General features: G+C 41.6%; 1 protein-coding gene across 9 annotated transcripts in view; it reads right to left on the bottom strand.

The window, feature by feature from the left end:
* The window catches only part of PDE8B (phosphodiesterase 8B), a 239,340-nt gene that overhangs the window by 99,045 nt on the left and 127,694 nt on the right, over window positions 1-12,601 (bottom strand). For all 9 annotated transcript variants that reach the window (XM_035014694.1, XM_035014695.1, XM_035014696.1 and 6 more), the window contains one exon: window positions 3,308-3,498. In XM_035014694.1, the coding sequence (XP_034870585.1) occupies window positions 3,308-3,498 (191 nt within the window). The remainder of the gene's footprint in view (window positions 1-3,307; window positions 3,499-12,601) is intronic.

Here is a 12,601-nt window from a genome sequence, read left to right as displayed (position 1 = left end):
CCAGGTGATCTGGGCTTTGTTACAATGAACAAATGCGGAACCTCACATTGAAAAATGGCACAAAACCCAATCTTCCTCTCAAGAGAAAGTCCGAAAACACGTAAAGACAACAGAGAAAGATGCCCTTAAAGATTAGGACAATCTCTTTGTTGTTCCTTTAAAAAAAAAAAAAAAAAAAAAGTTTTTTTTTTTTTTTTTAAACGCCTGGGCAGTTGTCCAATGGGTCAGATCTGCCAATTTTTCACTTCAAAAACTGGCAAATTCCACTTAAGTTCCATGTTTTCTGACTGAAATTCCACTCTGCAAAGAAACTGGCAGTCCTACAGCTCTCCGGTTATCAGTTTGTACTTAGGGAGCTAATTGCTTTGCATCTTTTTTTCTTTTAAAATAGTAGATAGCTCAGAAAGATGACCTTATAATAAAAATTAAAATACTCGCTGGCCGCTGGACATACCAATTCAGGTTGAAACTCGTAAGAGCGATACAAAGAGCTGCCTAATTTGTTTTGGTCGTACTGCTGTTTGTGCTGAAATGCTTTCAGCGAGTGGGCCACAAACTAGGGCTGGGCAACGCTGCGGTGCGGCCACTGTCCCTGCTGATCCCCGCTGTACCATGGCCACCTGTGTGTTGTTTAGTCCGTAAGATTTTAATAGGATTGGACTACGTAAGGATCTAGAACTTTGAGGTCCATGCATCTTCTTACAACATGTGCTATTGCATGCCGCAGCTCTGATTCTGGATTATCCTGGTCAGGGCTCGTGAATGGAATGAACTATTAATAAAGGGCCACATACTTGAAGCTTAGTACAAATAAGCCTGCTTGTTTTGACCCATTTCCTCCATCTGGACTCTGTTTATTTTGAGATCCCTGGGAAGAGAACCATCATCTCTAAGAACAGAAGGCTCAAGGCTGCTCCTGAGTAATTTGTGAAACAACATGTATTTGTTGATCTTTCTAGCTATTGGCATTTCAGCTCTTCTGCACTACAACATATTTGTACTACTGCTCCCCTAGAAAAAGCCAGCTTGTATTGCTTCATTTCCTTCAACTCTCACATTTCTTGACCTTTCTCAGAAAAGGTACTTTCCCAATTTCCTATTCCTTGAGATCTCACTCTACGTGGGTGGGAGGTTCAGGAAAGTGACCAGCTCTCGTCTTCCTGGGAAGTACAGTTTCCTATGGTAGATAAATGGTGTTTGAACAAACTCCTTAAGTTCAATGCCTTAACTCACTGTGGGACAGGTAGAGTAAGTCAAGACCCCCTATTAAGGCTAGCACAGACTACTTCCTATTCAGCCACCCCACAGCACAGATCTTGATGAGGCCAAGGTACCATTTTTTTTTTTTTACCTAAGAGCCTACTGAATTCTCAGCAGAAATACCAGTTACCACCTAATGAAAAAAATGCATAGCAAGTCCGAGGTGCACCCTATTGTCTAGGGAAATACTAAGCACTTCTCAGCCTTGTGCAATCTCTTCCACCCCAACGAGAAGTCAAGGCTACACTGCAAGGCTACGTTCTAAGGAGTGAGCCTCAAGAGGCACAAACACTGTTAAGAACGTAACTGGGCTAGAGCCCATGCTCCCTTAGCTTCTTTGGAAACTGGCTTTCATTTTGGGGGTTGCTTCTTGCTGCTTATCTCTTCTTTCTCATTCCTCCAAAGGAACTGGTATAGCCAGGGAGACCCAGACCTCTTCCTGGTGGAGAGGACGAAGGGGAACTGCAATCGGTGGGGTAGAGGTCCAAGGAAGCATGTTAAGGTCCAGTCTAGCTCAAAAATCCAGGGATCTTGGACCATGGATGACAGTAATGAATGTACATCTGCCAAGAGCGTGTCCCTTACTCATTTTAGGGGGACATGTACTGGCAGTCGTGCATTCAGGAATCTGGCTGCCCTCAATATAACAAATAAGAGTCGGTAAACACAGCCCCTGATACACAACCTGGCTTCTGACCTACACAGATCCCCCACTGTTTTTCTGTGCAGCTAAGACAGAAGTACATTAGATAAAAAAACTAAATTTCTTTATATTCAAGGAAGATTGTAAAGCTTATCTGCTAAATTTCTTCACCTGAATAAAAAGAATTTATTTTTACACCTGAATCTTGTCTTAAATCATTCCATGTATGCACAAAGGACAGTGGTGTTTCTACTACAAAATCATTTAAGAAAATTAAGTCAAGACCAAGAAAAAGAAGATCTAGTTATAAAGGACCAAATTCTATCCTGTAGATCATTTAAAAAGAAAAAGTATTTTTTCTTAGTATTTCTTACTAAATATTTAGTATTTATTTTCTTAATACTGAAAGTACCATCCAAATATTTTATGATACATTTATTTGTATCTATAATAATTTAAAAAGAAAATATTTCTATGCACAATAGTAAGATTATTTGAGGCCAGTAAGACATTTTAAAATAGGTTCTGTGAGAAAAATTCTTCTTTGAGAAACTGAGAAGGATCAAAGAATAACAAGGCAATGCCTATGATGAGAAATGTCTCTTAATCCAATCATTTCTTCTCAGGGTGCCAAAGGATCTAAGAAGCCACTTCCTTACCTTTCGTTTCACTTACTAATATTCAAGAAAATTCCAGCTCCATATGTAATTGGAGTCTGTGCTGGTCTAGCATTTAATTAGTGACCTCTTGCTGTCTAGCTTCAAAGCATTCCACTTGTGCTAAATGGATCAGTTCATCCACAGAAAACTCTTATGACTGCATTTATTTATGAACAGGCATGCATTTTCCCCCCTGGAGTGCAAGCATTTCTGTAAACAAGTGGGGCGTTTGGATCCCTGGAAGACTTTCCGCTGAGGTAAAGAAGCTGTTTGTGCTCCCCAACCGCTGTAGAATCTACCCATCTGTGTCAGGCAGGGAGACATGTGTATTTCACACATTTCCGATGTTCATTTTGGGACAGAATAATTAAGATTAAAATATCTGGTTTAAATCCAAACCCCATCTGTATAACAAAAACTGTGTGAATTTCAATGTCTCTTGCGTGCGTGCGTGTGTGTGTGTGAAATATGAGCAATACTTGGGGGGAAAAACACCTTGACATTTTCAGAGACACCCAGCTCGCACCTCTAAATTCACTGGAACTCAAATGTGGAAAAACAGAAAGGGTGAAATAAATCTATAGGAGGAGCTATAGCTTTCATCACAGAAATCTGCACAGACTGCTTAGATGCATCAACACACATTTTAGAAATACTTGGGATGGAACTAAAGACATCTCTAAGTGACGGTCATTTTAGGCTATTAAGTGAACGTTTAACGAGCATGTTACATTAGAAAAGGTACCTGCACACCGCTTCTGCATCAAAGTTTCGAGTTTGTCTGTGATCTATTACGATAATTTCATGATGTTTATCTAGAAAGCATTCAAGGGCTGACTCTGGAGTCCGAGCAATATTGCATCTATAACCAGCTCTGTCACAGGCCCACCAGAATCCATCACTCTGACTATCTTCCTTTGCAAAGATCAGCAAAACCTGAAATACAAAAGAGCATCTTAGAAGCAATCATCATCCTTACAGACTGTATTAAACATGAGCCTACGGTATACAGGTTTAAAATGCGGCGTCTAGAGAGGAAATACCTGGGTTCAAGCCCCAGCTCCTCCAACTGATTCCAGTGTGTGTCTTTGAGCAAGGTATTTCATCCCTTTGTGCTATAGATTCTCCACGGTCAGATGCGCCACCCTAGCTAGCTGTGAGACCTACATGAGCACGAGTAGGTGCTCAGTCATTCTGGGGGGGGGGGGGGGTTGTTACTCATTTTTAATTTCCCAATTGGCTTTGTTGTTAAGTATATTAAGCAGTGAAATTATTAACAGGATAATTAACACAGCTGGGACTATGGTTCTCACATACACGTGTTTGGTTTCAGGGCAGGTGGTGTCGGCCTCTCAGTACCTGGAGGTCAACTCTCTGATCTTAGTAATTAAATCCCTTTAAAGACACAGGAAAGGGAAGGAACTCAAAGGAATTTCAAACACTAATTTTAATACCCAACCCATGCTGGAATCTGGAAAGAATGACCATGCAAGGAGAAGGTGATGCAGCTAAACTGAGGAAAACCTGTCCCTTCTTGCCTCACTGAGAAGTGTGGCCCCACTGGAAAGAAGGTACCAGACTTCACCCTGGTCGCCCTCACCAGCCCCTGGGCTCCAGCGCCCAATTCTCTGGCGGAAAGCCAGAGACAGCCTTACCACCACCTGAACTGGTTCATTTATTTGCTTGATCATGATCTATTTTCTCCACTGGGACTGAGCTTCAGGACCCCAAGGAACTGCCTGCTATGTTCCCTATTACCCCCACCCCCACTGCTGTGCTCAGCACCAAGCTGCCACTTACTAGCTGCTCAGCAAATATCTGGTAAGGTAAAGGTTAACTACCTGTAGAGTTTCCTACAAAACACAAAAGGGTTTTACTATTATTACAAGTAAGAGGTCCAACAGAAACACCTAATTATCTCAAGACATGGATAAAGCGTTGAATGTTCTTGAGCATCCACTCCTAAAGAATTAGCGACAGAAGGGTTTTTTTTTTTCCTCAACAAGAAAGGCCTTTAAACCAATAACCAGTATCATTCTTTTCTTTTTTAAAGATTTTATTTATTTGTCAGAGAGAGAGAGAGAGAGAGAGACCATGAGTGGGGAAGAGGAGCAGAACGAGAGGGAGAAGCAGGCTCCCGGAGCCTGATGCGGGACTCGATCCCAGGACCCTGGGATCATGACCTGAGCTGAAGGCAGACGCTTAACCACCCAGGCGTTCCAACCAGTATCATTTTGATGATGAAATATAAAATGTGTTTCATTTAAATTCAGAAAGACAAACTGTCCAACTATTATATTTTCAAAATGTTTTATTAATTGAGAATTGGCAATATACTGAAAAATAGACACAACAGTCTAATAAGCCTAATGCACCCATCTCCCGGCTTCAGCAATAAACCAACTCCGGGCCAGTCTGGCTGCATTTCCATCCCTGCCCACTTCTCGACTCCGACATTAGTTTGCAGCAAAGCCTGCATATCACATCATTTCAACTGCACGAATCTACTGAAGATAAAGATTGTTTAGGGGTGCCTGGGGGGCTCAGTCGGTTAAGCATCAGCCTTCGGCTCAGGTCATGATCCCAGGGTCCTGGAATCGAGCCCCACGTTGGGCTCCCTGCTCGGCGGGAAGCCTGCTTCTCCCTCTCCCTCTGCCTGCTCCCCCTGCTTGTGCTCTCTGACAAATAAATAAAATCTTAAAAACAAAACAAAACAAAAACCACAATACCATTTGGGGGCGGGCAGCAAAGCAACACTTATTGAGCAATAGCAAAGTGATAGGACAAAGCTCCTAAGGAGGGAGGGGACCCAAGGGGGGTGCCCCCACAATACCATTTCAAACCTAAACTTCCCCAATAGCTCAACATCTTAAATATCTGAATATATCATAAATGTCATTTGTTTTACATTTGTTTAAATCATTTCCTGTTTCCCAAATGCCACGTTTCCAGAAGAGATATTTTTCAACAGGATTTTGCCATTTTTTCTTAGCACATGGCTTAAAATCATACCCTTGTAACACACAAGGCAGCCAGCCAGACTTACTAAGAGCTCATCTTGGTCTGTCATTCCTCTGCCCAGAGAGTGTTTCTAAGAGTTTTTGACCAAAGAGCTAACTTCTAGGAAGAAGTGAGAGTGGCTCTTCCAAGGGAATTGAAGGGCATCGCCCTGTGGATTTGATAATGAAAAGAAAGCCTTCAGATCAAATAAGAGAGCTACAATGAAAAAGTCAGGTAGCATCAATTGGTTTGTGTGTAAAGTCACTGGCCCTCTACTTGGGGTAGCTATGGTATTAACAAGAAAAACTCCATATACAGAGCCTCAAAGTCAGCAAAGGTGAGAGAATTTCTTCTGTCATCTGGCTGGCTAAATGAGGGATTGCTAAACAAGAATCTCACCACTTTATGTTTCCTTTACACTATTTGGCCTCAATAATTGACTAATACAGTAAGAACATGATTGTATTCCCATGTTGGACATTGCTACAGATTAATCTCATATACCTTATGCATCCTCTGAAGAGAGTGTACCACTTTTGGAAAAATAATATTATTGAACAAAAATTTCCCAAGCACCTGTTATGTTCCAGGAACTGTTTTGAGTTGCTTAGAGTACACTGATGAACAGAGTAAAGACCCCCCGCACTGGAGAGGGACCAACAGCACGCATAATAAGCAAGCAAACGACACAGCATGTTAAAAGCAGTACGTGCTACCTACAAACAGGAAGCGGTAAGCAGGACCCGGAGTGGGTACCGACTGCTGCATTAAGTGGGTAGGCCTCACTCACAAAGTAACAGATGCAAACGAAAAGGAAGGAAACCAAAAGGAAGCCAAATTGCTATCTGAGGGGCAAGTATTCGTAGCCAAAGGAATGGTTCTATGGGCCCCTACAGTCAGACGTGTGCCTGACGCGTTCGAGGAACTATAAGGAAGCCTGTGTGACAGAGGGGAGGGTGACAGGGAAAGTCTAGTTCACAGCAGAGGGTTACATCAAGGTAAGGCCATTTCAGGAACTTAAACTAGATTTCACATGAAAACTCACAACCGACTCAAAGGGAGAAACTCTCCTCATCGGGTCTTGTTATTTTTCTGTAGTTCTGATGCTTTGACATCTGGAGCCTTGCCGACTGCTTGGAGACTGCTTCGGAGGGTTGGCCAATTTGTAGAGGTAGCAGGAGACTTGCCTAGGAAAGCACCCTTCGAAGGCAAACCAATCCAAAGCCCTTACTCCTACCCCATCTTTTATCATGCCTTAATGCATGGAACCACTCTCCACCTGCCCTCATCACTCCAACCAACTAGAGACAACAGCTATACCCCAGATTCCCCTGAAATGATTCATACTAGCCAAACCTGCTTACGCTCCCTTACCCATTCCTTCCCACAGAAGCCACAGGGGAGGCTCTTGGCCATATTTTCCCCTTGCTCTCTCTGCCTCCTGACCAACCCTGGTGCTCTGTGTGTGGTCCTTTAGGGCAAGGCATGGCCCCTCCTCTCAGTGACAAGACTGTTTAATCATCGTCCTTTCCTGATGGGTCGGCCTCACCGTACCCGAATAATAACATCTACATTTTAGAACAGGACTATATTATAAAAGCACTCATGAGAGAATTTCTTTAGGTAGCATTTAAAATTCTTCCCATTTAAGGCTGATGTATGGAACTTTTAAATTACTATACTGTACACTGGAAACGAATCTAACACTGGTTGTTAACTAACTGGAATTAAAGTAAAAATTTTAAAAATAATATTCTTCCCATCTATAAAAAAAAATCAGAAAAACTAGTTTTCAATAATTCAACTCCTAAGTGAGAAAGCTACAGGAATTAAAAATATATACATTTTAAAGTACTATAGTAATTACCCTTTTTGGATGTAACCAGGCTTGGACTCTCCGTCCCTATCTCCCAGCACAGCTGGGCTAATGATACTCTGTTTACAGAAATTTGGAATTTGAACAAAAGAGACACAAAAGCTGGGAATTGAGACCTGTGGCTCGGTGATCGTAGAGACAATAAAAGCCTTCAACTCTTGCTGTCAAAGTACTCAGACAGTCCACAGCCACACTCTGTAAGGCACAGCTTCTCAATTCCTCCTTCAAATCTACAAAGGGGCGCCTGGGTGGCTTAGTCATTAAGTGTCTGCCTTTGGCTCAGGTCATGATCCCAGGGTCCTGGGATCGAGCCCCGCATCGAGCCCCGCATCAAGCCCCGCATCGGGCTCCTTGCTCCGTGGGAAGCCTGCTTCTCCCTCTCCCACTCCCCTTGCTTGTCTCTGTCAAAAAATAAATAAAATCTTTAAAAAAAAATCTACAAAGAAAAAAAAACTGCACAAATATGTTTAATTCATTTATTTACTTGGTTGTCTAAGGCAGCTCTTACTTGCAGCCAAAGAACAAAACCAAAAAGACCTTAAGCACTACAGCCCCTCCCCGTATTTAACTTCCTATTTATCACTATTTAGTTTGTCAGAGATGGCCATTTTAAAATATTTTTTGGCCATTCACTAAGGCCAATCTCAAAATGTCAGAAAATATACTTAAAAAATCCGTTCTAAAGGCATACAAACGAATTGGATTTGTGAAGAATAAAAGTTAACTGACCCTTTTTATCTGCTCTAAGTAACATGCAGAACATTCATTCAGAGAGTATGTATTGATGATCTATCAGGTAAGAACTGGGAGTAAAAAGCTGATAGGGATGGACATAGTCTAGTTTCCATCCCTAGAAAGCAAGCAGATTAGACAGGTAAAGATAAACACAATAAATGCACTATGGAGTGGTGATCACACCAGGGTACAGACATGATGCTTAGACAAGAATCTAGGTACAGGGGAATGGGCAGAAGGAAACAATTTTGCTATATCAACTTAACCACACTGCTGTAAACATATCAAATGAGTAGAAAATCTGATCTGGGGTGAAGCCAGGGACAATGAAGCAACACCTTCCTTCTGGGATAGATCTGGGTCTACTTGGGTCCTGTCCAGGATCAGAACGCAAGTATAGCCAATCCTTGCTCCATGTGATAGGGCCAGACTCTGAAAACCACCACAAAAGGCAATCTTAAACAATGGTAAAAATGACTGTCCTAGGACCTTAGAAATTTTTTCCAAACATGAAAACTTTCTGTTGGTTTTAACTGAAATATGAAATAAAGTAAAACATTTTTTCAGGATGCTGTAAATTAAAACATTAGAAACACTGAAAATTAAAATACTTTCTTTTTAAAAAGAACTAAGGGTAGCTTCAACAGGGTATGCCTTCTCCAAATTGGGTAAATTAAGGATACAGAGTGTAAGCATCTTTTTGATGCCTTGGGGTATTAGAAAGCCCTAAGCCTGGGTCAGCTCCAGTGTTTTATCCAATATTTTGTCCTCCCTACTTTCAATGCCATGGAATATCCCCCTGAGCTCCATTAACTAACGTAGTTTTTTACTTCCTCTGGGACATTTCATTCTTTTCACCACAACCACTTTCCTCACGGATGTTGACCATCACTGCAAGCTGAACTACCTCTGGCCCCAGATCTAGAATACGTCAGTGTGACAGTGTGAACATCCTCAGGGTCAGCTCTCCCTCCTCTAACCTCATTTATGTTCCACTTCAACTTCCCTCTGGCGTTAGTACTTTGCATTTCTTTGATGCACTTTCATCTCCGTTGGCTACTTCCCTCTTTTGATGCTTTATTTGCGCAAAACGAACGCCATGTGAGAGACCAGATGGCAACAGCTATACACTTTGCTGTCTGTGCTTGACTGGAAGAACAGGTGGCAAAGACCAATCATGAAGACTTTTAAAAAGGTGCTGTGATTGGTTACTGATGGGGCTACACATCTGTTAATAGCATAGTGGTGTGTGGACTCACGAGCTAGCAACAGAACCCATATCTACTGCAATTGCTCAGTTAGAACACTCATGTAATTGCAATCTAAAACATGTTGTGGGGATCTGGTAGGATTTATCTCAACTCTGAAATCTCTACATATTAAGACTGTACAAAGCAAGGGCTACCTCTACTGCTTTTCAAACATAACTACCGAGACCCCAAACTCCACGCAAGGCCGCTTTCTTCCTGCAAAGAGAGTACTACCTAAACCTTGTTATAGCCACATTGTTTTATTCATCTCTCCATCCTAGCTAGAATAATGAAGTAAGGGCTGATCCAGGGCAGGGCTAAGAGAACCAAGTACAGTGGTCTGGTATGAGCAGCTGCAGAGGGGTAACAGAGATCACAGGGACTTGGGGGAGACAAGAACAGAGGCCAGGACTCTCTGGACTTCCCGGAGCAAGAAGGGACTCTGAGGGTGATCCATCACGCCCCATTCCATAAATGAGAACAACACCTTCCCCAAGCCAAGCAGCAACACAGCCGGATACCCATCTCCCCAACTCCTCCTTCAGTGAGCTTGCCATGGCTCCAGTGGAGGTTCTCTTGTTTGCTGGAAATCCTTATAACCAGTCCTTTGACAAGTTTAATCAACAAAGGCTGAAAAATATCTTTGAGGAGAGCAATAATCAGTCTTGGATAATCAAATTAGAATGTAACTATTTTTCCTCTGGTAGGGCTAATTACAAAAAACATGAAGATAAAACTAACTTCTCCTCAACCTGAAGAACAAACGTTCATTATCGGTATTTTTTATCAGTAAGAATGCCTCCACACATCTCCACATGCATTCCCTAGGTCTACTACTTTGCATCCATTTTCAAAATACTTGGTTTGGCTTTAAGCAAATCTTGCTAACAGTTTCTAGAATAGATCACATGTATAGATTTTATTAGTTGTATTCACATACTAAACCATTGTCAGTCTGGGGGGGAGGTGAAATTCGTAGGAACAAATGGTTTGAAAGCTTTCCATGAATGTCCCTAGAAAGTGATGCTAGTCACAGCCACAGTTTGATGTGAATTTAAGGGCAGCCATTATACTCAAAGTACTTTAAACACAGGATCTTATTCAATAACCCTTTAACCATTCTTGGAGGTGTGAACTATCCCCTAATTTGTAAATCTGGAAACAAAGGGTTGGAATGGATAAGAGACTCGTCTACAACCACACAACTATCAATATTTGAACTGAGGTCAGCCTGACTCCACAGCCTGTGTAATCACGTTAATTTACTTTTGTTTTTACCCCCTAAAATATGGGACCAAAATTCCTACCAACTCTGTAGTTCCGTGGAACTGGCTGCACTTGGTGGCGGCTATGACTTGGCAGTAGCTAAGGACAGACAGGATGGGGTATGTAAGGGTAGCTCCCCATGAGGCCACATGAGCTCCAATATTTAACAGTTCCAGACCATCTGCATCCATATAACATGAAAGAATAAAATTTTAAAGCTAAGCACTGCCTTGGTAGGAAAAGCTTAGTCCACAGCTCTGAGTATCATTTGCAAATCCAGTTGAAAAGCCCAGTTGGAGTGGGAGGGGAGAGGAGGACAGCACTCGAAGCAGAAACACGTCAATTCTACACACTCAACAAGTAAATATCCTCGAGGCACTGATGAAGGAAAGGCCACTTCATTTTGAAATGTTGATATGAATCTATTGCCTTATAACATTTCCCCTATTTTTAATTTTCTTGCCAAGACTGGAAAACAGGACTTTTACTATGAGTCTCAGCCACTCACCCAGGAGAAATGCCCTCTATTACACCACACTGTACTTTTCTCCAACACCCCCCACCCCATTCCACTTCTTACATTGCTCCTGCCAGCTCCCTGAGGGCGTGCAGAGCCCCACGTTACATGTCCTGACATGGGAGCAAGTTCCGCCTAGTGAGCTTAGAAATGCACCCTCAAAAGCAACCCCATCCTCAAGTGTTCTTATCAACAAGTACCTTCCCAGCCCTAAGGACTCTGGTAGATGTAGCTCATTAACATTTTCGGCATGCCACTGTACTCCCAATAAGTATTTTTTGCCGGGTCAGGGGGAAAACCGAATACAAATACAAAGACTCTAAGACATAGTATGATTTTTCTAAGATAGTTGCAGTATCAGCAGCAGAAGCACAAAAACACTTAACTAGGTGTCACTGTCCCTGAAGGTGGAGTGTTACAAATAATAGAACGGACTGAGCAGACCCCTCTGGGTGGTCAGGGAGCCGTGTGCAGCCTCTCTTCCCTTGTAGCACATTATGGAGCCTTGAACTTACAGGTGCTCTGTCGATTGGTTTCTGGATGGATCAATGAAACTACGCTTCAATACGACCAAGTAGGAATGGCATCCTTAGATCTAAGTTGAGCTTGTGAGCTTTTTAAAAACAATGTTCCTTCCCTCACGCAGGGACTGTTGACCACTTGAATCTGCTGTCATTTGGGGCCAAACTCATGTGATGGGAATCAGGCAGGGTCCACAGTAGCACTAGAAACATTCCAGCTCTCGCATTGGGTGATAAGTTCACAGTATTCCTTTTGTTATTTCATAGCTTATGCGTACAAGCTAAAAATAAATCCAAAATTATAGATAATTGTTTTTTAGTAATGGAGTATAGAGCTGTTAACGGGAATTTAAATCCTACCAAGGACTAGATCACATTTGATATGACAGGATACAGTATCTCTGTTATAAAATTTGACTGGCAAGCATGATATTAAAAAATTACTTAAGGGTAACCACCAAAAAGATAAAGAAAAGAAAGAAACACCACCTATAGTTTAAAAAAAAAAATCTGAAAACTGCCAATTTGACATAAAGCAGAAATATAAAAAAAAGGCTAAGATAGAAAATATAAGACTAATTGTATCAGTAATCACACTTCAAGTAACTAGACTGAATTCACTTATTAGAAGACAAAAAATCAGAAAAGATTTTGGAAAAATAAAAGCTATGTGCTGCTTAAGTAGGCATATTTAATATAAAGTTATAAAGAAAAACTAAAAATGAACAGCAAAAACATACATACTAGAAAAAAGTTAACCAAGAAATGCTGGTGTGGCAACATTACTAATAGATAAAACAATGTAAGGAAAAAGTTTAAAAAGACACCTCATAATAAAAGGGTCACCAGGAATATATAATTAATACATAGTAAC

Source organism: Mirounga leonina, unplaced genomic scaffold (genome assembly GCF_011800145.1).
Source record: "Mirounga leonina isolate KUSES-001 unplaced genomic scaffold, KU_Mleo_1.0 Mir_168, whole genome shotgun sequence".
Lineage (NCBI taxonomy): Eukaryota > Metazoa > Chordata > Mammalia > Carnivora > Phocidae > Mirounga > Mirounga leonina.
This window is presented reverse-complemented; position numbering and strand designations above follow the sequence as displayed.